Here is a 26355-nt window from a genome sequence, read left to right as displayed (position 1 = left end):
AATTAGCATATTGCTGATTTTGCTGATTTCTGTTTGTCTGTGTGCTGGCAGATTTGAGCATTCATCTCCAGGAATTTGCATAGGATGTTAAACAATCTGATTGCTTTAGTGGCACCCATCAGAGTTAGGAAATTGCACAGCTGAAGTGAACAGGAACATCACAACTCAGACCTGCTACAGCAGCCTGCCTGTGAATTTGAAGTTTTTGCTTTAAGCACAAAAATGGAAGATATTTCCAACTGACAAGAAAAACAGTTCCCAGGGAAAGTAAATTTTCTGAGGTTATGGAAAACATCTACCTTGTGTTTGTGCTTCAGAGTAACCTTTCCTTGTTTGTTTTTGTTTTTTTTAGCAAATAATGACTTTAAAAAAACCTTCTAGATAAGTTTTCAAAATGAAAATGAGCTAGCTTAGATTTTTTTTTAAAGTAGGAAATTGGATTCTTAAGTTCTATTTTGCTTTGTTGAGGTGTGGAGGTTTTGGGATCATCCTTTTTCAAAGTTTCTCTTTCCCAATAGGTTCCCTTGGCTTCTGCATGCTTTTGGGTAAGGAAGACTTGTAGAATTATTAAAACAAACCCCCAAAACTAATTCACTTATACATGTGAATTAAAATTTTCTGGTCAAAATATTTGGGTTGGGAGCACAAGGTGTCCCAGAAGCCTTCTGTCCCCTCCTGCTGTGAGGACAGAGACCCTGACCAGAGAGAGCTGGCTTGCAGTGGGACCATGTAGTCTATGCAGTATAACTTAAAGATGTTATTTTGAAATACCATGTGATGCTGAACTTTTTGTTTTTGCTGTTCCTTCATAGTGATTAAACTTATTTGAAGTCAAGTTAAAGCAAGTCATTAATTAAAGTAAGGAAATTTTGAAGCCCAGATTTTTTTTCTCAAACTTGAAGAGCTTGAAACAAGTGAACTCCATAGGTGCCTAAGAGCAAAAAACTTGTATTTCTGGTGAATGATGATGCCATCATTCTCACTGCTCTCTCACTCTCTCACTGCTCCTTTCAGGCTAGCCCAGAACTAAATAAAATAGGAGACTTTAAGCTTCAGACCAAAGCTTTGACTTTGAATGCATTGCTCAGGATGAAAAGAGAAGAGGTGGGTGTGTACTGTTTCATGAAATTTAAAAAACAAACAAACACAAAGTAGTGTCTGCAGTCGGGAGAGCTTCTTTCCTGGAGCCAAAAATCCATAAACATTCTGGAGGTCTTCATTTGTCCCCATGTAATTTCATTTTTAGCCCTGGTTGGTGCATCTTACGACCTCTTCAGAGCTGAAGGTTTTTCTAGAGACCAGAGCTACAGAGCTGCCATGGCTCTGTAACCCTTTGTGCAGCCTTCTGTGTCAAAGCACAATACCCAAGGTCTTGCTGTTTCCTGTAAAACTTAACAGGAGCATGAATCTGATGGCACAAGTCTTTCCTTTTTAAGCTGCGAGGATCCCACTTCCCTTGTAACCAGAAAAATAGATAGTTAAATAGCTTTACGCCTAATTGTATTCTTCTTTCCCTCCCCTCCTATTGATGCTATAGGGAAAGGCTTGACAGGGGCATCTCAAGCCCAACTTGCTTCTCAGGGTAACTTTCATTACCAGCAGAAATGTAGGTACTTGTCTGAAATCTTGGCAAACTGAAAGGGCCAAGCTTTAGGTTTAATGAAAAATAAAGAAGTTGTTCTTATATTATATGTACCTACAGGAAGCCATCAGATGTCCCTCTCAATTTTATGATTAATATAGGCTGGGCTTGGGCAATAGATCTTCAATGGTGTTTCAATTAAACACTCATAGTTGGGTAAAATGGGCTTAGACAGGCTTTACTTTGTTTTGCTGCTTTAAAGCTAATAATTTACAAATTGCTGAGCTAAGGGGCACAAATTAATGACATTCCAGCATCTTAAAATATCCCTTGCTATGTCATACTGAAAAAATGTGTATTCGGTGTTCAGATGCTCTGAATTTAAAAAATATTTCATTTATGTGAAACAAACAGAATGAAGACAGAAGCTGAGTTGATACTTTGTGTCACTTATTTTCATTTATTCTGAACACTGCTGTGTATTTTTGAATAGCACAGAAATCTTTGTAATGTTTGCAAAATTACTTTCTAATAAATAGCTGCAAAGAATTTTCTGCCATAATATTTTTCCAATGTAGGTTTTTTAAAAATATTTTTAAAGGCGGTGTTGGTATCACAAGTTTACACACAAAAAATTTCACTAGACATCAAAATCTTTACTTTTTAACCCAGTTTCACTTTGTGCTAAGTTTTCAGATTTGTAAAAGTAACAATGTCTTCTATTGCAGTGTGTTGCAACTTTCCAAGGATTCAGGAGACATTTTGCAGGGATTCTCAACATACCATTACACTGTTTATGAAGTAAATCTTTTGTTTCATAATAGGATGTTTTCAAATAATGTTGAATATATGTTTCAGAATTGTTTTATTGTCCCCCCCTTTTTTTTTTTTTGTGAAATGTGTTTTGGGTAGTTAGGTTGTAGCCTTCTTCCTTCATATAGGTAAGAATATTAGCAAGTCTTTTGGTCATTTTGTTGGTCATAATTTGATTTTAATTAATTAAAAAGTAATTAAATGGAAGATGGGTGATTTACTTTATTGACCCCAAATCTGTCCTTTGACCTTTATTCATAAATCTAATACAAAGACTGACAGTCACTTTTCACAGACATCCTTTTGACAGAGAAGCACATTGGTATTAATTTTGTACATTTTTAAAGTGTGGCCTTGATCACCACAAATCTTTGTCCAAACAAAACCTTGAAGAGCTACCCCTGATTTACCAGCTTTTGACATTTATATTTGTGATGTTTTTGAGGTTCTGGTACCAGGTGCCATAACCATGCAATATTTAGTCATCAGGCCTTGGGGCTGTTTCAGGTTGTCAGGTTTCTGTGTAATCTCCCCAAATTCAGCAGTAATGTTGCAGAGGATCACTGGAAGAAGCAGTGGAACTGCAATTGTCTGTGCTTGCAACTTTTCCAGCACTGGGCACAGACAAAGGCAGAAGACCAAGGTGTAGGAAATGTCATCTCTCTGTTGCAGACCTGGGGCAAGGTTATATGAGGGTTGTGCAGGAGACTCTGCTAGTGTGGTCTGAGGGGATGGGACAGAAACAAAATTGGCTCTTCTCATCTTCCCACCCCCTATTTCTCATGTGCAAACACGAACAGCACATCTTCTAGGGTTCTCTACTTTTGTCCTGTGCTTCTTTTGTTCCCACCTGTGGCAGCAAGGTTGAGTTGAGGTTTACATGTTCTCCCTTGAGGTGGCAAAAACTTGACTTTTTTCTTTCTTTTTTTTTAAATATGTGCATCTAAAGTAATACCTTGAGCAGGTGGATTCATGTAGCACCTGTGACCAAAAGCTATGTAATGAAGTCCAGACCTGCTTTTACTTTGAATATTCCCTTCCAAAAAAATGTTATTTTTCTTATGTGGTTTCTGGAGGTTCTTCAAAGAAAACCCTGCTGTGGTTAAAGCTATTTTTTCCACTGGTACCTGCCTCATTCCCACATCACTCTGTCATTGCAGGTGCCCAGGAGGAGCCTTTTGTCCTTCAGAACTTGTAGGTCAGTCATTTTTACTGGCTCAAGACAATCCTCTGTCAAGGAAAGGGAAACCAGATTTTATTTGTTATCTGAGTATCACGTAATCTGTGTGGAAGTGTAGAAAGTGCCAGTGTTAGGCACAGGGTTAGGATGCCATAGGCATCCTCAACACCACCACCCTGCACTCTCCCATCTCTGCAGGCCTCTCCTGTGGTTCCAGGGCCACTAGAGAAGCACAGCTGGCCCACAAAGAGTTTCTCTGAGCAGTGTAATACTAATAACCTTGCACATAAAGACCAATCAGTTTCTTCCTCCCTACCCCTAGTAAGTGATGAGAATTTACAGACCATACAAAAGTATTGATTAGAGAATTCATTAGAGAGCGTAAATCGGATGTGACTAATACTGTAGCCTTCAAACTCTAATAAATCCTACTTCTCTATGCATCTTTTACCACAACATTAGTTACAGAGCCTGGTGTTTGGGTAATGTAAGCACCACTTAAATGTTGTGCCTTCAGAGTTGGCAATTATCCTGAACTGAGTAATTATGGATACTTGTGGAGGTAATACTTGTGTCAGTACCCCCCACCACAGGTATACATATTTTCTGTTGTTTTAACAGTGTCATGTCACAGTAGGCATTACAGGTTTAAATTTCTTCCTTGGCCCTTAGAGTGTATGTCCTAAAATAAACTGATTTATTTGTAGATATTTTTTTGCATCTGGGTTGTTGTGTGTTTTGAGGAGTTGCAAAGTCATTTCCAAAACACCACCAAAACTCTCTCTGAAACTCACTTTGTTCTGTTTTGTGCCTTAAATCATGGAGATACATACATGCTTAACTAAGAATTTTCAGCGAGTATGGTATTTAGATGATGAGACTGAGTAAGAAGTTCTTTTATGTAGAAATGGCATATATGGCTTGAAGGAGCTTAGGGGTCACGTAGTTCATGACAACTCTTTTGTAAAACTGGATTTTCTTATACCTAGACCATTCCTGGCATATCTATCCATCTCTACATATTTTAACCTCTTAAAAACTGATACTTTACTTTTCTGGTTAATTTTTCCTCCCTAATATGGGACAATATTATTTGCTGCAAAGTAAATCAATTAGAACAAATTTTGCTTTGATAAATTTGGAAAGACAGTCTTCCCTCTCATCTCTTCTTTGCAATAACTAGTCCTCATACTCCTAAACCTCTTTTCTTGAAGCCCAATACATGAAATAGCATGAACTAAACTAAGAGTATGACACCAATACAAACTGGTAAATAACCACTTGAAGCAGTGTCATTGCATAAAATGGTGTGAAGATGATTGACTACAAACTGACATCAAGTTTGTTGCAAATAAAAAGTTAACATTGTTTTGAGATGTACAGGAATATCATGTTCATTTGCCCTGTTTTAAGAACAAGATTTTGTAGCCAAGCTCTGCAGAATTTTTGTTGCTTAACTTTGCATCAGTGCTTCAACTTAAAACTTGAACAAGGAATTTTTGTCTCATGCAATATTTCAGCCTGGATTTGTGAATAATATGGTTGTTGTCCATCACCTAATTCTGTAAAGAACACACTAGAGTGTCCTGGGATTTAAAATAACTTCTCTTGAATCCAGTTTAGTACCTTATCCCAGTCTGATGTTGACACACTAGAAACCTGCTCTTGACATGTGTGGTCTTCCTACTTTCATGTCATGACCTTTTAATCTCCTTACCTAGATTGTATTTCCACAGTGTGTCTTTAAATAAAATAACAAGGCTTTTTTCCACTTGCATAACTTCAGTTCATCTATAACACACTTGTTGCTTTTCTTGTATCAGACCAGTTTATTTTCCAAGGCAAGGGAAAAAAGTGACTTTTCAAACCAAAGTGTTCCTCCCTTCCAAAAAGCTATGGCATGGTGTTGCCGGTGAATCAGCCATATTTAATACCCTCCTAGAAGCTAAATTTGGGGAGAATAATCTAAATGTTTTTCTAACCCCTTTTCTGCTTTCTTTCTCACGTCATCACACCTCAAAAGGGGATCTTTAATTTTATTTCAGTCAGTGAGACCTTTCCAGCCCTTTGAGTTGAAGATAATTGCAAATGGCTTAAAGCATGCTCTAGAACAGACAAGAACTTTAATTATGCAAATTCTCCCAAGCTTTGCTATCTTCAACACTTACACTCTCAGTGGTTGTTTTCCCAGTCCTATGCTTCTCTGAAGCACCTGCCAGCTCTTTAACTGAAACATCTTTTCATTATATGTTTATTTGCTTTCATCATGCCTGCTCTGTTCTTTCTGTTTCTTCTAGTAGGGCCATAGAATTTCTTCTATATTTTGTCTTTAGTTACATTTTTACCTAAACTTGTCTGACTCTTTTATGCTAGTTGAGTGAATTCTATTCACTTCTATTTTTGTGAATTGGTTTCTCAAACTTCCTGTTTAATCATGTTACACTTTGGTTTAGGCTATTCAATTTCTCATCACATTTTTGATATAATACAAAATTAAACTAACCATAGTACTTTATTGGTTTGATAGAACATCTTTCAGATTCTGTAATACCCTTGAAAAGAATAAATAAAGCTTTGAGACCACTTGCAGGATACTGCTGGGTGGGCTCTATACAGGGAGAGCACAACTGAAGCTTCTTCCTTATATTATCAAAAACTCTTGTCTTTTATTAATAAACTTCTGAGCAGGAAGTGTCTTAACATGTCTTATTTGAAGTAGTTCTATATTTTTAAAAAATCAGTTGTAATGTTAGATCCTATTGGGCAGTTGTGGTAGTTTGTGTAACATCCTTGCTGATAGTCTAGGTATTTGTTACTGGAGGTACAATAACATTTTGGGGGGGTCACTCTGGTTTAGTTTCCAGCAGGTGATGGTTCTTACTGGGGCAAAACAGAATGTGTGAGGATGGCTATTGAAATGGGGAGTGTGTGTAAACTAACTGGCTGTCTCAGGACACCTACATGATGGAATAAGGTGCTATGCTGGGCTTTAATGGTTGTTTGTTTTGTAGCTGTAGTTGAGGATCCTTTAAGATTTAGGTTTATCTATGTTATGCTGTTGCATTTCCTCCAAAAATGTGTGAAGGCAAATTTTTACATGTTTCTCTCAGAAGAAGCAAAGGATTTAAAGCTTTAAAAAAAATGCATAAAGGTGAAAATAAAGTTGTCGCATGCAGAACAATAAGAAACTCCATTCATTTTAGTACTGCTCAGAAAGAACACAGTAAAGGGTGAGAACAGACTGAAAAGAACTGAACAAGTCTATTTCTTACTTTTAGAACTACAAGAGGTAAGTCCTTGGCATAAAGGTGAACTACCTGATTTTAGATTAGGGTCTCTTCCCTAGTTAAACATAAGGATAAAATTAGTATTTAGTGCTCAAACACTCATGGTGCACTGTGTTGCTGTCTTTCTATTCCTTAATCAAAAGTGTTTGTTGGCAGGGAGATAGTCTTAAATTCGTACTGCTTATAAATATTTGATCAAGTACTTTATCATCTCTTGAGCCATGGGGAATCAGCAAGTCTGGTGCAAATCATACAGGCTGTACATGCAGTTTTATTTTGAAACGTGACAGGTGTTTCGATGGGAAAGAAAGAGAAAATGTTCTTTGAGCATTTGTGATAAGCACAGTACAGCTTCACACCTTAATCTTCAAGATAAGGTCTGAGAGGAGACTTCTTATCCAAAAGGGAAAGAGAAGTTTGGAAGCAGAGAATCATGATGGACACCCTCTGTTTCTTCTTTTTCCCTCAAAGTGTACCTGTCACTTAAAGAGTGGTGTTTTGCTGCTTCAAAAGTTTGCCAATCAATATACCATCACTCATTCAGATTCACACTTTTCACTGATGTTATTGTATGGCATATTTAGAATATGATTTCTTTTCTAACCAGTACTGTCAAAACTCAGTATAGAGTGCTAGATCTGTACATAATTTAGAGCCTTCTCGGCTACTGTAGAGTATTTTTGCAGTGAAAATGCAACTTAGACTGGAAAAAAGGAAGTGCTGCCTAAAACTAGTATGAATAATTTCAGATTAGTGGTAGCCTCTATTTTGGTATGTGCTGGGTGATTTTTTCTGAAATCTGTCATAAAAGCCTAAAACAATACATTCCCAGAGAAAGATGATTGGTAGCATACAGAGTGTTTAGATCCCCAAAAAACAAAGTATGTGTAGGTATATAATAGTCAAATGATGTAGGTTATAATAAATGACAGGGTGGTAGGAACATGAGGAAGAGAAAAAAGTGTGGAACTTTGTTTCATGGTGTAAAAGAAAAGCGATTTTCCCCACCATTTCTTTTTCCTGGATAATTGCAGACACTGAAAATTCTTATGCAGCTGAGGGTAGTGTTTAAAAAAAAAATTGTCAAAATAAATTCCACTTTTTAACAGCAGAGGTCAGAATATGTCAAGAGATATGAGATCAGTTTTGCAGGGACGCCCAGACTGTGTATGAATTCCCACTTGCAGGCTCTCAGACTAAGGCACCAGGCTTGGAAAATACTCTCCAGCATAAGATACACAAGTATTTAGTAGCATATTCATGGGTACATGCCTTAGTTAAAAAGGCATTGTATAGATTTATCACTTTGGACTTAACACAAGTTAGTCTAATGCTCAGGTTCTTCTGAATACATCTCCATATGCTGCATAGTACAAACAAAGAAGTCTTTAAGCAAGCGAGTATTTTAAAAAGCTTGGTATATAGCCACAGGAGGAAGTGGTGGGTGATATTTCTCCTTTCTGTAATGATTTCTGATGCAAGAGAACTCTTTATGAAAAGACGTATTGCTCTCTGTATCTGTGGTTTTTACCATTTAATTATAGAGAAGGCTAGAACACCTCTGCTCTAAATATGAAAGTACTGGTATCCTCCCTCCCCACCCTGCAAACGCGCTGACATGCCGGGTGCATGTCACCATCAGCCTGAGGATGCTGGGTGAGATGGGCAACTAGTTTAACTCAGTGGGATAATTCCCTTGTTAGTCTGTAAATGTTGTGCAAGTCACGTTAGAATGCTTCAAGTTGAAACTTATATCCAACTTGTTGTTCTAACAAATTATCTAAGAGGATGTATGCCCAATAAAACACATTATTTTGTGATGCCTCCAAAACCAGAATTAAATCTTGCTTCGGAAATAGCATCAATGCAACAAAGTATTATTCCTTTCTTTCTGGAATTTGGAATTGAAAAATCCGCAGAGACATCGTTCTACTTGGATAAAGCAGTGACCTAATGTTAAAAGCACTTCCCAGTTTTGTTTATGTTATGGTAGGAAAAACATCTTTGTTACTGAGCTTTAAATAAAATGGTAAAAAATTTCATGTGGAAATTTTAATCACCTATTAGATCAAGCAGCAGAAATTGGCATAACTTCATGCAACATGTATGGAGTAAAATGTTTAAACTGGGGCAAGTCTGTGCTTTGTCTGTTGCTAGGCAAAACTTCAGACATTCTTGGAGCCTGCATGCCCTGGAAGACAGCTGGTCACAGAAACTATTGTGGCTCAAACCCCAAATGCTTGAGGCATCTTGCCTATGGTAAAAGAAAATCTCAGTCTTCAAGGGCATAGATAATTATTGGTATATGAAAAGCTGTTTGGGTTACTGATAGTATTTCTCCATTTAATGCATTGTTATTTCTAAAGACAAAATAAAGTTAAGCTAAAGACAAAAAATGCCCAAAGTACATGCATCTGTTCATAATCTAAAAAGCAGTTACAAGGTCCAAACATAATCCTACTAAATGAATAAAAGAGAGTAGTCTTTCAAGACTGTTTCTGTAGCTCTGGATATATTTGAGTGCAATTTGCCTGCTTGTATGTCAGTGCATTTTTTGTGTGCATTTTGTGGAGCTTTCTTAGTCACTGTAGATGTATCATTAGAGGAGATTATGTGAATATATGTGAACCAGCCCACTACTGCTTGGAAACTTTGTTTTTTCTACACAGGACTTAAGGTCAGAGTGTGTCTTTGAGAAAGGATGTATTATCCATATGCAGATAAATTCTTTAATACACTGCTGACTTGTTTTCCTCTGAAAAACAACAATAAAAGTTTTTTCATCAACATGGAATTTTCTAATTATATAAACAGTTGGATATTGAGGATTCACGTTTTAAATGCTCAATGGGTTGAATATGGGGACTGTGATGTAAATTTTTGCCTCTCCCTTGCAGAATATGGAATTGTTTACAGAGAGTCATGAGCATTTCTGCAAGGATGTCATAATAAATACATGCAAAATATAATTGTCTTATGTAATAAGGGGGAGATAGACTGCTTTTGACTGGTAATTAAATCCTACCTCTGGGCAGTGTACGTAGCAAATCTGTGGAGCTGCTATGATAGTCAGTCTTATCTTGGGTTCCTCTACACACCCAAACAAGGAGGCAGGCGCTCTGTCAAACCAGTCTGGCTCCTCAAATAATTAAATAAATAAAGCTGCATTTGCAGAGGAGCAATAAAATGGCTGGAGGAAGTGTCATGCTAGAGGTGGCTGAGTAACACTTGGGTTATATGCAATGCTCAGCCTGGGTCAGAAAGTGGAGTGATGATGTTGAAGAAGAAAGGGGGATGGGAAGGGGGAAGTGTTAGAAGGAAGAGCAGCAATTGTCACTCATGGCTTCCCTTCTGGACCTCTGTGCTCTTCACCTTAATTCTTTAATTGTAGTGCAGTAATTATCCCTGCGTGGGGCTGCCTGTGACTGGCAGCTGGTAGGGCATCTGCTATCTGTGGTTTTGCAAACCATGCATCAGAGATCGCTGGAAAACAAGAGCTGGCTAGTAATGTTTGTCTTAACAAATACCCCATAAGCTTCACCAAAATGTTCAGATAGGAAAGACACATGACAGGGCAATGTGATGCATATAGAGGAACCTTTTCAAGTCATGTTAGTAGCCTAATCCCTCATTTCAGCTAGCAGTGACATTTGATTTTTTGTAAAGGCAAATATATCTCAAACAGTCAAGTAGTTAGATCTTGGTGGAGGGGTGGGGGAAGAATATATCTATAATTATAAATTACGTGGGGCTACTGTTCAGGGTGGCACTGTGCCTGCAGTGAGATTAATGAAGGGTCTTGAAGGAGGTGTAGCTACAACAGGATCCTCTGACAAGCTGAAAGCTTTTTTGAAAGTGTTCAAGCACTAGAACATGTTATTTCAGAGTTCTCTATGTATAAAGACACTTAACTAACTTGCTACATGTTCACCAAATACTCCTTTATGTTTAAGTACTCTGAAAGGGCAGCATTCGTATTTTAGAGCTCTTCAAACACCTGATCAGTGACAAGTGTTGGTCAGCAAAACTTGCTGAGCTAAACTTCGTTATTCTTTTGCCCCGACTGATATTCTGCCTCTTCTAGTTGTTCTCCTGTCATCTTTTCAAATGCACGCCATCCTCTTGTGGCTCCCTGGACTTCAATTTCCTCCACAGCCATCCTTCCTCCTCTGACTGCAATTATTTAATTTCTTTGCCAGAGGCCATTTCTTTCATCTCCTGCCAAGGAGAAGGACTGCACATAAGCACAGAGGCTGTGGCCATGCGTCGTACGTGATGTCTCCCATTAGATGGTGCTGTCAAGCAGCTGCCATGGCCTCTGCCGCCCTGCTGGGATATGGGAGCTCACACCTGGAGAGCAGCATCCCTTCGCGCCCTGGCAAAGGGAGCTTTGCAAAGTCTCGCTCCCAATGTAGCAACTTGGTTCGTGCACAGTGCTTTTCAAATAGCCCGATATAATTCTTTGTATGTGTTTCTATTCCTTTCAACTCCATATTTTAAAAGTTCCTTAAAAACAGCCAGGAAAACCCTGAAATAAAAGTTTTCTTTGTGTCACTCTTCTATACAGCTTCTCTTATGGCTTACCTACTCCCATATAATGAAATGTAAATATAGTTTAGAAAGCCCTCAACTACCAAACAAGAGCTTTATAGTCTTTGTTTTTTATTTAGGCAGGTCAGATCAATGGAGTTCTTTTAAGCTAATCCTTCCCCCTGAATTATTCAAATTCCAGAGAAGAGCATAACGTTTCTCCAGCTGAAGTCAGCACTAATTTCAGTGACTTCCACCTGATTGTTTATTTCTACACTGCTGCTGCTAGCTAATATTGAAATTTCTCAACTGCATTGTTTAAGCACTGCAGTTAATGCCAAGTGCCATAGTTTACTGGGAAGTGATGTTGTGACTATTTTTCCAGGCTCCTTATAGGACACTAATTGCATTTATGGTGTCTTTTGACCTTGTTAAATGTTCGTTTCCGCACAATTTCTTTTTTTTGCTGTCCATCTGTTTCCTTGTTAATGAGCTAAGAGAACCTGGTGAAATGGCTTGGAAGCCAGTGTGTGTAGGAGAGAGAGATATAAAAGTCAGGGGATGTGGGGACAGGAGGGAAGATATCTAGAGAAGGCTGCATGTTCCCTGAACACTATGTACATGCAAGTGGGTGCAGTGTGAGAGAGACATGGGGAGTGTTGGTGAATGCTTTGGGCTGAGGTGGACTCAGTGCTCATCTCAGAATGTGGGCTGCTCAAAGTACTGCTTCCAGTAAAGGCTAAAAATTTTGAAAAGACTGACAAATCTCTAGTAATAACAAGAAACTACTTTCATGCATGAATAACCTTGCTAAACATGTGAAAACAATTGTATCTAAAGCATTTCCCTTTCGTGCACATTTTTTTTTTTAATCTGATGCCTTTTTTCCTCCTCCTGCTGAATGTCATTTCAAGACCTTGTGATTAGCTCCCTGGTTTGCTCATGGCACCAGCACTGCTCTCTGGAGAAACATGGAGAAGTATTTAAAATATATGAAAAAATTAAAGTATTGAATACACCCAGGATCAAGGCAGTCAATTTTTTAGAGATAACTGTAATCTAGGGCAGAAGCAGGCTCTGCTCTTGGCCATTTCATCTGATATCTCTGTATCTCTCTGCTACTTTTATAAATAACCCCAACAGGGAGTTGCTTGCAAATAGGTCTAAAATAGAACTTTAGCATATTTTTCTTAATCAGCATAAGCAAAGATATTGTTTTCTTTAAGGTCTTTTCTGTAAAAATAGATGCTAATGGACTGAGAGCCTGTATTGAAATTTGCAGCATAGACTCCAACCTGGAATTGTAATAGTAGTAAAACTCAGTTTAGGAAATACAAACATCCAAAGGCTTTTCATAGTTTGCATTTATCTTTTGTTCTAAATGAGCAATATCAAAATATTTAGAGATTCAATTACAGTGAAATGGAGAAAATATTTAAAATACTAAATATAAAACAATAGATTTAGATGTTGATATAATAAAATCAAATTTGTCTAACAGCAAAAAAGCCTAAGCTTGTATTTGCTTTAGTCTTTTATGTTTGCCTAGACAAATATGATTTTTATTATCATAACATTTTATCTGTTAATATTGCAAGTAATGCCTCCATTTGCATTGAAGCTTTTAAAAACAATCTTTTTTCTTGCTCCCCTGAAAGCAAACTCCAGCAGTTGTCACAGGCTTTTTTTTTCTCCTTTAACAAAAGAAATGATACAGACAGATGTTGCACAGAGGTTTTTGGGGTAGAGATTTTTTCTTATTGCTGTCTGAACTTGAAGTTCTTTGTGAGGGCAAGTGGCTGTCTATCCCATTGGTCATGTATTGCCTGGCTGCCAGGGTGCTGCATCACTGGATCTTTGGGTATGCTAAGCCTCTCAAGAATCTGCAAAAAAGTCTGGATGTTGTCCTTTTCTTATCTCCAACATGCTGTAGTTCCAGCCCTTCTTGGAACCCCTGTTTCAGTGGATATCCTTAATTTTGGGGTGCAGGAGAGGTGATGGGATGTGTGTGAGGGAGTTACATGGAGATGGGGTTGTTTTTTTTTAATATATATTTAGTATTATATTGAAGCACAAATAGCCTGGATGATTGCAGGACAGGACACTTGAAAAATGCAGACCCTTCACATGGGCATGAGGAAGAGAGTGGGAATAGAGGCTCTGGTGCCATTTCAGGACAGGAGGAAGATCATGGCTTTCTCCTGTAACTGGACTGCTCAGCCAGCCATACAAAGCCTTCTGTGTCTTAAGTCTTCTCCCAAGTCCTCTTTTCTAAGCTGTCTTGTTGCTGGATACTCTTCTAGTATTTTTATTTCAACATCTGGAGGGAGATACTGAGAACATACTGATATTCTGTCCAGGAAAAGGGTTTTTTATGCCCCAAATGGACACTACACAGGATGTAGCTGTGCATGTATTCATTTATCCAGCTGCAGCAGCTATACAGGGTTTTGTCTCTTGATTGCTTATCCCCCAACTTGGAAAGGTGTTAATAACTTGAGGTCAAGTAACAACCTGTGAAGTGCTGATGACATAGATGTTTCAGAAAAAAGAATAAGAAATGCTGTATGGACTGACAGACTTTTACAATGGGCAAGTTCAAAATTTGGTTAGCATGAAAGTGCATGTATTACGAAACATGGTCATTAAAGAATATCTAAGTAGTGAAACTGGGATTTCTCCTTGCAATTTCTTCTGTTGTCTTAGTTGATGACTTTTCTGGAAACCATTCCTTCATAATTCTTGTTTCTTGGGTATGTTTAACTATTTTTTATGGCAGAAAGAAGCACTGAAGTCTAGTATACCACCATGTTACTGTGGATTATCTGAAAAAGACAACTTTCAATAAGAGTTTTTTATGTACTTATGGAATTCAGTGCTTGTTTTAGGGCTGAATAGAATGTTTGGATGCTTGTTTCTTCATGACTACTTTACGCTTTTCTCTGTTTAATAAGGAATGTTTATGGTTAAGTGGCCCAGTGCCACCATTCTTTTACCACAAACCACTAAACTAGTATGGAGGTCAACTGGCAAATTTTAAAATACTAATATTAGTATTCTGTTGTCTTGGGAAGGTGAATAAACATCCACTTTTACTTAACTAAAATTAATTGTAAATACATATGAGAAAGTGAATGTGTGGTTAAAGTTGAAATCAGCATGCATCACTTCAGGTGGCAGCTTTAGAGCTTGTGTGCCTTTAAATTGTGTTTATGGTATTAATAGTTTCCCAAGAAATCAGATGTACCTATGTAATTAAACATAAAATGTCAATGATTTCTTTTTTTCAGAGCTGTCTAGTCATTCAGATTTCGCTTTGCATTACTGGAACATCTACCTCCATCTAGTTGATACTGCCCATATCTGCACATACAGGAACACTTTTTTTATCATCACACAAAGTAATGTATGTTGGTTTTCCTAGTTTGACACCTGTCAGTACAGTCATCAGGATAAACAACAGTAGGCTTATTCATCTTGTTTTCCCTTGTGGGATGATCTTGTTTGTGGGGGAAAAAGCTTGGCTGAGTTGAGTGATCCCAAATGTTTATCCCTGTTCTCTCTGCAGCATTGTTTCACCAAGTCAGGCATCCCCTGAACTATTGGAAGAAAAACTTTGCTTTCATCCGTCAGCTTGTGTTTCTACATGGGATTTGACAGAAAAGATGAAAAGAGCAGAGTATAAGCAGCTGATGAGCAGAGATTCGTGCTTTTCACACCTACCACACCAGTAATCTTTTCCCTTCTTGCTTGCCCCTTATTCATTGTTTTTCTTCATCTTTTGTAAGAATGTAGCTGTATGTTATTTCAGGAGTCTTGGCATGTTTGTCCAGTAGGCATACCACAATAAGACCCCATCATTATGTTGATGATAGAAAATAACAGTTAAGACTTTTTTTTTTTCCCAATAATCAACCATTTCCTTACATAAATATCTGTTCTGGTTTGTTATCAAAGGCAGTGTGGGCTGAAGGCTGAAAAATTTCCACATTCTCTGAAATGTAATGATGTCTAGGGATTTGGGGTATGGGGTTAAACAGGGGAGTACAGCTTTGCATTTTGCAATAGAGAGTGAATTATTACAGCTGAAAAACAGTGTTGTGGATATAAAGAGGAATATTCACAGTCCAGCATAAGTGATCAATGGCAAAAGTATTCATCTCCTTCCACTTTCTTGCTTTTGCTGTGCATTAGGTTATACAACAGATTTATTTGTAGATATTTCTCTTAATCCAGCCACCCCTGTTCTTTTCCTCAGTGGAATCATGCCTGTCATGGATTTTAGCCACGAGGTGTAGAGATTTGAAATTAAGAGCTTTCTTTTGTAGGAATCTGGGTCTTGCTCTGGAGTTTTGTGCAGTTGTTAGGTTGGGCAGTGTCATCATTTCATTGCTGGAGAGCTGACTGGGAGAGTCTCTGTGGGTACCAGCTTCTTGAGCATTTGTTGACTGACCCCTCAGGAGTTTGTTGGACTGTGGACTCAAAATACTCTCTGAAAATGTGTTGTGAATCCACTTCCAGGCCTGGCCACACTGCACAGTGCCAGCACACTGGGAGCTGCCTGCGTGCTTGCTTGTTGGTTGGGGTGTAGCTTATATTTCTCCCTGTGCAACTTGCAGTACCAGTAACATTCTGGAGTGATACATGGATGAAGGTAATTAAAGCCAAAGGAGTACTGCAAATGGAGAAATACAATGCTGGGATTATTTAAAGATGGAGCCATTTGCCATGTAATCTGATCCAGATTTTTGGCTTGTGTACGTGAGGTGATCTGCTGAGGCAGATATTGGGACAGAGACTGGCAGGTGTAGCCAAAATTCTGTACTGGTGTGGAACCATTGCATCACCTTTGCATCACTGCCCCAGTTCCCTACAGAAGACAGGCAGTTCTCTACAGCATGCAAAATTTGGCTTTCCTTGCTGCAGGCTGTGCTGAAGTTGACAAATCAGTGTTGATCTGATTAATTGCCATCTGATTAATTGTTTGCCCCATGAGATCCTGGCATAAGCCTGCCTTCAGGCTGTTGCTCCCATGTGTGTGGTTCAGTATCTTGAATCCTCCTTCCATCCCTAACCTACATCCCTGTATCAGGGAGCTGTGTGCTTCAAGCTGATGCAAGCAGCATTTCTCCCAGATTGATGCCAGGGTCCTTGCATGGTTTGAGATGGTGTAGTCTACGTGGCAGGGTGGCAGAGGAGCTCTGAATGAGGTGGAGAGAGCAGGCTGGATGGTGAGCACCTGTACCAAGGCATCGCCCAGATTTCAGGCTGGGTGTGATACAGTGCTGCCTCCTCATCTCTGGGCAGCTTTTGTGATGGAGAACTGGTCAGCCAGCATGCCTGGGTGTGTGGTATGATTCTTGCATTGGGTGGGGAGAGTCTAGCTTGGCTGTTGCCATCACAGCAAAGTTAAACTGAGAATCCTACCAGCCCCTTGACTTTAATTTTCAAGTGTTGGTAAACATCGACTGGCCTGTGGCAGTGCTGCCTTTTTGCTAAAGCCATTCAAACCTGCGCAAACCACGGAACAACTTGACATGAACTCCCTTAGTTTTTTTTTTTATTATTAACACTGAAAAATCCTTCAACTTTGGATAGATTTTAAGGCAAAGAAGGCGTATCTTATGATCAGCTATATTTGTCCTCCAGTACAGCAAGCCAAAGAAATGTACTCAATGATCGTTTTGGTGCTGAGGCATATAATCAGCATATCCTGTGCTTTTTGTTCAGTCTGTGATGATTTTGATGTCATGCCATGTTCAGAATTGTTGATCTTTGGTTACTTCTTCTTGATTTGTCTCCTCCTACAGGAATCACAGCAAACCTGAAAATAAACTAGGTCTCTGTGTGTAAGCATTTTTAAAATGTCTAAATTTTAATAAAGTCTTGATTTGCATACTGCTTGAAGAAAATTGGTTGGACCTGGCAATTGCAAATTACTAAAGTATTAGGGGATGCTGTCTTTCAAGAACAAAATTAAACTGTTTTATAGCAGCAATTAAATCTGTTTTTGATATAGCCTTTAATTACGTCATTGCTCTTGTTCTATCAAAAAAGCAGTGATAAAAGCAGAATATATTCAGCTGAATGGAGGAGAGAAGAGAGACATAATTTGGAAAGAGATGTTGTTCAAAGATGGATGGAAATCATTCTTGCAAGATACTTAATATTTGGTGGCTCACGTGGCTAAGTGGTTGAAAAATTGTCTAAAATCCATTATGCCTATTACATAAGTGTACCACACCCAGTATAAGCGGTTTTAATAAATAAACAGTGACTCAGAAGTTGTCTACATAGTTTGAAGATGTAATATCTTAGGGTGGGATTCACTTTGTCTTACTTAGGTTCTTAAAAGTCAGGGAACTCTGAGCCAGTCTGTGTCTTTGCATTTTTTAATGATACCTAGTTCCTGGGCAGGTCATCATAGTTACAGCTGAGCTTGAAGCCCTGCACTAGGTCTAAACCAGATGAAAGTCCATGATGAGAAAAGTCCCCAGTCTCGGTACAAAAGTAGATTTTAAAATGGAGCACTTATTTTTGTGACATCAACAAACTCAAGTTGTTGTGCAACTTGGAAAATGTTTTGGTTTCGGGCACCAGTGTTAAATTGTTCTTTGAGAATACCTTCTAATTACTTAATTATTAGTTATCCTTTGAAAGTCAATATTAATGAAACCTAACTTGGCAGAACCAATGCTTTATTTTAATGTCAACAAACCACGTAGTTGTCAAAATCAGTGGGTCACAAGATTGGTCTGACAGCTTCATCCTGTATATCAAATCAGTGTTGATGGCTGCAGCGGCTGCACAAATAATTTAGTCAAAATGCTTCCAGTGTAATGTCTTCTAATGTAATTTTAAGAGGTCTGCAAGTCTAATAGAGGCATTTACAGCCTTGTACTCAAATTGGAGTCTTGCTGTTCAAGCAAACAGGATTATGCTCTGCAGCATGGCATTCATGCATTGTGGAGGGGCTACTCTGAAGTTTAACTTGTCTTCAGTTCTTCAGTGGCACATGCTTCTTGTCTTGTTTTTTGAGGGTCTTTTTTGGGTTTTTGTTGGTTTTTAAAATTTTTTTGAAAGAAAAAGAAGAGGAATTTCACTGTGAAGGTTGTTTGTGGATATAGAAGACATTGCAGGTTTGGGATGGGCCCAACTCTTGTTGAAGGAAACACTTGGTCATCTATTACATGCATGACTTGCCAGTAAACTCTCCATAAACCCAAACGTTCTGACTGTGTAGTCCTGTAGATGTCATTGACAACCGCAAAATACGAGCAACTTTTGGACTTTTAAGAATTGATTGGAGTTTGAAATAGAACTATAAAGCTACACTCCAGTCCTACAGCCCTTATTACTGTACAGTTCTAATGTATGACATGCAAACATCAAATTGCTAACTTGCAAAATGAAGGGTATAATTTGTAACTAGGTATTCCTATTCCTCATATTTCCTATTACCTAGGGAACACAAATATTTATATTTAAAGTTTCAATGTTGTTATGTTACATTGGCTAGTTTCCTCAAAATTATCATCACTAAATGTACAAGTTTGGAAGCAAAATACTGTAGCATTTTAGAGATAAGGATAATTTTCAGATACTGTATTTTTAAGTGATTATTGACAATTATATTGCTAAGATGCAACTTCTACTTTTCTGAAGGAAGAGACTGCAGTTATATAAATGTTGTATAAATGCAGTTCTCCTAGGGGAATCAATATCATCCTTTCTTTTCCTGAATTTTGAATTTTTCCTTATCTTGTGTTGGTGTGCCATCATTCATTCTCTAACATTATTTGCTCTGTTTTAGAAAAAAAAGCTTAAACTCAAAAGAAGGCTTTTGTAATGTCTAATTTTCTTGTCAATAGAAGATTGAACTTACAGCATTTGAATGAAAAGAAAACCTCTGTTAAAGCTAATTACTTAAATTGTAAGACTTCTAGTGTTAGTGTATATCCCTCTTGTAATTTAGAAAAAAAATAGGGTGATAATGTAATAGATCCTAAAAGAGTCCCATCCTCTCCTTTGCTCTTTTTACCAAACACTTTTTTTCCAGCACTAATTACCTTAATTACTGTGGTAACAGCAATTAGCTTTGCTCTGGATGCATGCAGGTTCCACAGCACTTTTAATTGCATGCCTGAAGTCCTGCATGGGATTGAGGATGGTCAGGATCCCCAAAGGGTGGTTCATAATTAGCTGGTGGCTGAACATGGTGACCTCTAAGCTCAAATAAATACCATTCCTAGTATTTGATTTCTGTTCCCAACTGACATAAAACCTCTCTTTTGGTTTGAAGGCAGAATAATATGTCCTTTTTTGACTTGCATGTGGGTTATTAATCTGGGTGTTTAGAAGAAATCTGCCAAATTTGGTCCCTTCACGGAATGCAGGCAGAGGGGAGATCTAGTAGAGGCTCCAAGTGAATATAGGCTTAAGCAAGTGCTTTTTTTTTTTTTTTTTTTTTTTTCCCTCTTTGCATTTTGGGGTCATTTTTGAAAACAACTTTGCTGAAAACTTGCAGGCAATTCTTTTGGTTTGGGGTATCTTAAGTCCTTTATAAGACATTGTTCTTGTTCACTGCTTTTTCACTCTGGATATACAAAGGAGTCCCATTAGTATAGTCCTACCACTTGCCAAGTAATGGGCATTGATGTGCACGTGGTAATGCAGACTTAGAGTGGCTCTTTAGCCACACTGCCTTAGGTGCAAGTGGCACGAAGAAAACCCACTATTAAAGCACTTTCTGCCAGATATTGTGGCCATACATGCTGTAACATGAAGTAGGAGATAAAAGACTTTCTCTTTTGCATTTTTGTTTGAATTTATTTTATGCTTTTCAATGTGACTGGTATTGCTTTAGAAAATGAGTATTCCCATAGAACTTAGCTGAAGATTGACTTACGCTAGCAGAAACTACTTTAAGATGTTAGATCTGGCTTCTTCTGAGGCATAAAAACTGGCTTTTGAATACTTGTTTCTTTTGAAATTGATGCAAGAAAATAATAGTAAGAACTGAGTGTTGAATGAGGGTTTGTTGATTTATTCTTTTTTTTCCTTGCTATCACTTAGATACTCTTGCTAGTCCTGATTTTGTGTGTGTGTCCAATTAACTCTCAACTCTTATTCTTACAGGCAGTTACTGGGCAAAGCTTTGGAACTGAAGACTTTCGAGCAGCTCTAGAAAATGGAGTCCTGTTGTGCGAGTGAGTATGACTTACCTATATAAAAATCCTTCTGGTTAACATCAGCAGGCCTCTTTGCTCCTGGGCCTCTGAATTTTTTTCTGAGGTACCAAAAATATTTTGTAGTAAATAATTTTTAATTTTTTTTTAATACCTGTTGTTTGTCATGGGAAGTAAAAACAGCTTTCGGACATTCTCTCTCCCCATCCACATGTTCCTTGTGTTGTCCTGCATACTTCTTCATGTGATACTGAGAGGATCATGCTGTTGTTGATAGATTATATTGGTTTTGGTTATAATGCCCAGGATATCCCTGGGCTTTCTCTTCAGCTTGTGGAAGGTGGTGTGGCCATGTCTGGGATGAAAGCGTTCAGTTACCTCTATACCCACTGTTGTTGTTTGGGTTTGGATTTTTGTCCTCCATCCCCAGCCCTTGACTGCTGGTTCCATAAATCCTGAAACTACCAATTCCTACCAGAGAACTACACTCAGCTTGTTTTGGAGCACTTCCTGTAAGAAGCTTCCTTGTGCTTGTATAGTGTAGGCTCGGCAGTGATGGGACTTGCCTGGTTTCGTTGCTAGACTGAGTCAGAGGTGTAAAATGTCCACTCATCAGGTCTCATCCACATACCTGTAATTGGTTTTGTACTTACTGGAACAGGTTTTCAGGACTGGAAGTGATGCTAATCCCTCAGTATTTTAAGGAACAACAGATGTAAATGTCATTAGAACACCAGTGCAAGAGAAATCTTGTTAGAGAGCTACCTGGGATGCTAAAAACTATACCACAAATCTCAGAGCCACTCTAAAATCAGTTCAGCCAAGCTAACTTTCAGAAAATATTTATGAAAGTTCAGTTCTCTGAACTTCTTTTCCTGTATATAATTTTTTCCTTCTGTGTATATTACTGTGTTTTCTGTCCTTGCCTTTATTGTTCTTTGGACTCTTTGTCCTTCCAGTCTTTTCTTGCTAGTTGCTTCTGAAGTTATATTTGTGATATGGGGAGTTAATTAATTTTCAGTAATATTGTAGAGCTGGATGCTTTATTTTCATTACTTATGTAATTAAATGTTAGTGTGAACGTGTTAATAAAGTTTATACTTTTAATAAGAAGGTATTTAGGTATGTGTTTAGTGGGACATGTATATTGTATTCAGATATAACTGTGTTATGCAATTCTTAAACATACATAGTGTGTTTAATCCTCTAATATCTTCATTGTTGATACTTGGCAAAAGAGGCTCCATCTGCCAAATGCAAATCAGTTATATTTATCTGTAATTAATAGTAATGCAAGATAAACATCTTGTAATTTCTTCAACTGAGCAGCATTTAAACTTTCTTTAAAGCAAAGGATGCCTCATTATGTTATACTGAAATAGCTGTTCTCCTGTATCATAATTTTAAATTTGACATACTTGAAGTACAAGAAGGAGTGATTTTCATAGAAATTCCATGGAAACAGGAAAGAGCAGATGGCAGATGGCAGAAATTTTCAGATGTCCAATTTTCACCAAAGACAATATAGTGCAAGATCTTGAATAATTGAGACAAACTAGAAATTACATTGTCCATTCCTTGGTTCACCTGTGGTGTGGCTGATTCAGTGTCAGTGGATATATTATCTCTGGAGATTGTATGTCTGACTTGGCAGATATCAAACTATAGCAGATTGGACCTATACTTGCACCACATTTTCCTATAGCATCCAGTTGGTTTGTTTGTCCTGCTCAATGACTAAGTGCACACATTGGCAAAATGAACAGTAGTTGACAAAATAAAGCCTTTTTATATTTTGCCAATTCTTGTGTGCATACACTAGAGAAAGAAATTCACTAAAGTTTTCCTGGTCACATGCTACTTCATGTTCTTCAGTGAAATAAATCAAATACAAATTACACATTTGGAAGATTTAAAAATTAAAAAAGGGGAGGAATGCCAACTTTTTTAAATTCCACCTCAACGGATCACTTTTTTTGGGTGGGAAAATAATCAAATGTGTCTTGTTTGCTAAATAACTTAGTGCAATTGAAAAATCTCAGGACCTGCAGCTTTTTTTTTTTTTCTGCAGGTACTTAGAAATGTATCCTTAATTTCAGTGTATAGGGGTAAACTGTTCTTTATTTCCCAAATACATTTTCTGCTGGAGCAAAAGATGCTTTTTCCCCACACAGGGTTTTAAACTCCAGGTCTTGTCTCTGCACTGGTGTGGGTAGATCACAAAGCCTTGCTGGATGCTTTGTGTGAGGTAAAGGGTCTGGCCAGACAAGCAGCAACAAGAAGAGAGAGCAAGTAAAAAAATCCTGAAAGATACATAGGCAGATGAAGTCTGCAGGGTGTCCTGAGGTCCCTGTTGTCTACTGACCCTGTGGTCTAGTGAGTAGTTTGGTGAACCACAATATTTCCCTACCTCCATGATTGAAAACCTGGGTATAAACTTGCAAGGAATCCTGTGCCTCATCCTCGCTGCAGGATAAGGTGTGCATTTGGGCTTGTGTACTCAACAATGGTGCGTTAGTCTGCCCTATCCTCTCAGTTTAATTATGAATTTTATGAAAAGAGTGATGTCACATACAGTCTCTTTTGACTGAGATGGAAAATGACTTGTGCATGTAAATTATATGTGCTAAAAATGATTGTTGCACACAGCATACTGGGCTTGGTAGCATTATGAAAATGTAGTTTAGTTCTCACCCTTACAGTGCTTTCACACTGTACTCTGAAAATCAATATTCTGGTGCATTTTTGACATCTGCTCAGAATCTTTATGTGAAGAAAATCTTTAAATAGGAAATTTGAGTCCGATTAACATCGCCACCCATGTAGTAGAAACACAGATCCTTTTCTGCCTACGCATCCTCAGGCATTTTCTTTTCTTTCTCACTTTGCTGCTCCCAGAAATCTTTGTGTGTGACTTGCCTCATTTTTGCTTCTACAGTCTGTTCTTGCTTGTCACTTCTTAGGAGTGTTAATAGGTTCAGCTCAAATTTGCTCAAATCATGTTAAGTTAGGACCATATGCAAAGTATGTCTTAAGCATTGATGCTCATACTTAAGTACAGTAAATTATGTAAAAAAATGATTTGACCTTTTTTTTTTTTTTAGTTTGATCAACAAGATCAAGCCTGGCATTGTTAAGAAGATCAATCGTCTGCCAACTCCAATAGCTGGCTTGGTAAGTAATGGCATTGAATTTAATATCTGGGGTATGAACCAAGTGATCTTTGTTTTTAAGGAGTTTTTAAAAGTCTAACTCCATTTTCATTTTTTGTTCAAAATTGTACCATTTCTGTGTTGTCTTAGACCACAAAGGATACCTAATCCGTGACTTGGATCTGTAACTTTAATCCTGTCACTGCATGAAGCTTCATCATCCCCAGATGTACCAAGAACTGTCTCCTGTGCACAAACCTCTGTAGCATTACTTGTCTCTATTTTAAGGCCACCATCCTGTTTTAAATTCAGAAACCATTTCAGATGTCCCTTTTTCAGGGAATGGGCAGAGTAGGAAATGTTATGTGTAGTTAAAGTATTTTTAGAACCTGTTTCAATCCACCCACAGCAAAGCTTCAGTTGCATTAAAATAACTCTGATGATGCAAAGATCTCTCTTCAGGCTTCTGTTGCAGGATTTGTCAATGTTTTGGCTGTAAATCACATTGTTGGGGGGGAGAGGTGGGAGATGTATGGAATAATTTTCACAGGAAATGTAAAAGATTTTCTATATGCTGTTTAGAAAATTTGCTGCCCAGACACTAGGATAGGTTTTGTAGCCATTTAGCATCAGAAATCCTTTTATGGGTAAATGTATTCAAAGAATTCTTTCTTCAGAATTTTTTTTCACTGTGATAACCTTGTTGGCCATCCATGTCATTAGGGTGTCAAAGCTCTTCAGTCCTGTCACAAAAACTATTGATCTCATATTAAGAGATCCAAGGTGAACAAGGACATATGCATGATTCCTGTGATGAATGGAAGATCCCACCTTGTGATAAACATGCAAGCTCAACATTCGGGAAAACTGCCTGGTTTCTTAGTAGGAGTAGAATGCAAAACTTGTCTAGAAACTTTTATTTATATGTTTTAATGAGATGAGCCAACAAAACATTGGCTTTGGCTGGTAAGCCGTGTAGCTCTTTAGAGAATAAATGTAGTTAACTTGACTGGAGGTCATAAGATTAGGTTAAATTGCCATAAGTTATTGCACAAGCTGAGAAGGTGCATTTCCACATTAAATGGACGTAGAAAGTATTACTTGCCTTTGTCGCAGACAAGCTCAGGTATTTAGGCTTTTGAATAAGACTGCTGCACATTCTTTTCCTGTGAGGCATACAAAAAAGAATTCAAATGAAACCAAAATAATTCTGGGGAGGACAGTACAGTTATTTGATCAGCAGTTTGATTGCCTATGTGGCCTCTGAAGTAGCCATTAGATTCAAACCAGAAAACCATAGGCTAGATTTCATTTTTTTGTGGTAATTTAAGCGTTGTCGTGAATCATAACTGCAAGCACTCTTGTTTTTATATTAATTTTTTGTTTATTTCCAGATGTAAAAATGCAGAGTATTCATTTGGTGTGTAGTTTATATCCTACTTATGGAGTATTACTGTTTCTTCAAGTTGTTTTTAGTTCCTACAAGTCTTCAAAAGTAAAGGAAAGAGGCATAAAGGTGAATGATTCTTGTAAACTGGGATCATCCAGTGTTATTCTTGTTAAAATAAGATTCAAAGATAGTAGTTGAGAGAGCTGATGTTTTGTGTTAACCTGTGGAAAAGGTTTTACATAAATCAGTTTCAGAAGACAACAATTATGAAGGCCATATTGGGATGGTTTCAGAAGATGGTGCTTATGGTGACAATAAGGGAAGACTGGTTTTCCCAGACTTGAGAGGAAGCTGCTCAGTTATACCAGCCTTGAAGAGCCCAGGCTTCATCCCAGCATGTAAAACTTAAACCAACAATGTTGGGAATTGCATTTTTAAGAAAGCAGATATTGATAATTTTCAGGCTCAGGATACTGTGGTTGAAAGATAGGATTTAGGATGGAAAAAGCTTAGTAGGCAATTAGGTGCTAGGCTTGCTTGACATATTCTGGAAATATTTTTGTTGCTTGTAGGTTGCTTCTCCAATTAATTTGCTTCTAGTATTTTCTATTTTTCATAAATACTATGTATACTTCTGTGGCTCTCGCTTCTGCTGTCTTCAATGCCTTTGAGTCTCACACTAATTGCTCCCAAGCAAGCCTTTATGAGATCTAGAAATCACTGTTGGAAGGGGGGAATTTTTTTTCACATCTTTCTCTTTTCTGGTTTTTTTTTTTTTCTATCCAGATGGAAATTTTAATATCAGGAGATGACAGGGTTTTTATCTAAAACATTAAGAGATCTGATCATATTCTTTCTATAGCTTCATCGTGCTGCTCTAGACTCACGTCCTGAAGTCCATTTCCAAAACATTTTATGCATTCATTTTGCAATTAGCATCCATTTCTCTCCTGACTTGTCTGTTTCAAAGGAAACAAACCCCCCATGGTTTTGAGAGTTTCATGGCAGTCTGATTATCAGAAGGAAACAAATGCTTTGAAAGACATCTTGTTTCTCTTCCCCCCCTTAACCTCCCCTTTGTTTTTCTTCCCCTCCAGGAATTTCTTGAGTTTTGGTTTTGTTCCCTAGGGAGTTAATACATTTCATTTCCATATAAGTATGTTGTTTAATCATTGTGTTCACTTCAACTACTTGACAGGCTTTTTTCAGCAGTACAGAAATAGGGTGTTGAAT

At 37.8% G+C, this 26355-nt stretch overlaps 1 protein-coding gene across 16 annotated transcripts in view; it reads left to right on the top strand.

The window, feature by feature from the left end:
- The window catches only part of LMO7 (LIM domain 7), a 128874-nt gene that overhangs the window by 13824 nt on the left and 88695 nt on the right, over positions 1 to 26355 (top strand). For all 16 annotated transcript variants that reach the window (XM_085058241.1, XM_085058235.1, XM_085058219.1 and 13 more), the window contains exons 2-3: positions 20531 to 20601; positions 23685 to 23754. In XM_085058241.1, coding sequence (XP_084914367.1) covers positions 20531 to 20601; positions 23685 to 23754 — 141 coding nt within the window. The remainder of the gene's footprint in view (positions 1 to 20530; positions 20602 to 23684; positions 23755 to 26355) is intronic.

Source organism: Lichenostomus cassidix, chromosome 1 (assembly GCF_008360975.1).
Source record: "Lichenostomus cassidix isolate B80296 chromosome 1, HeHo_3.0, whole genome shotgun sequence".
Classification (NCBI taxonomy): Eukaryota; Metazoa; Chordata; class Aves; order Passeriformes; family Meliphagidae; genus Lichenostomus; species Lichenostomus cassidix.
Note: the sequence above shows the minus strand (reverse complement) of the source record. Positions and strands in the feature narration are given on the sequence as shown.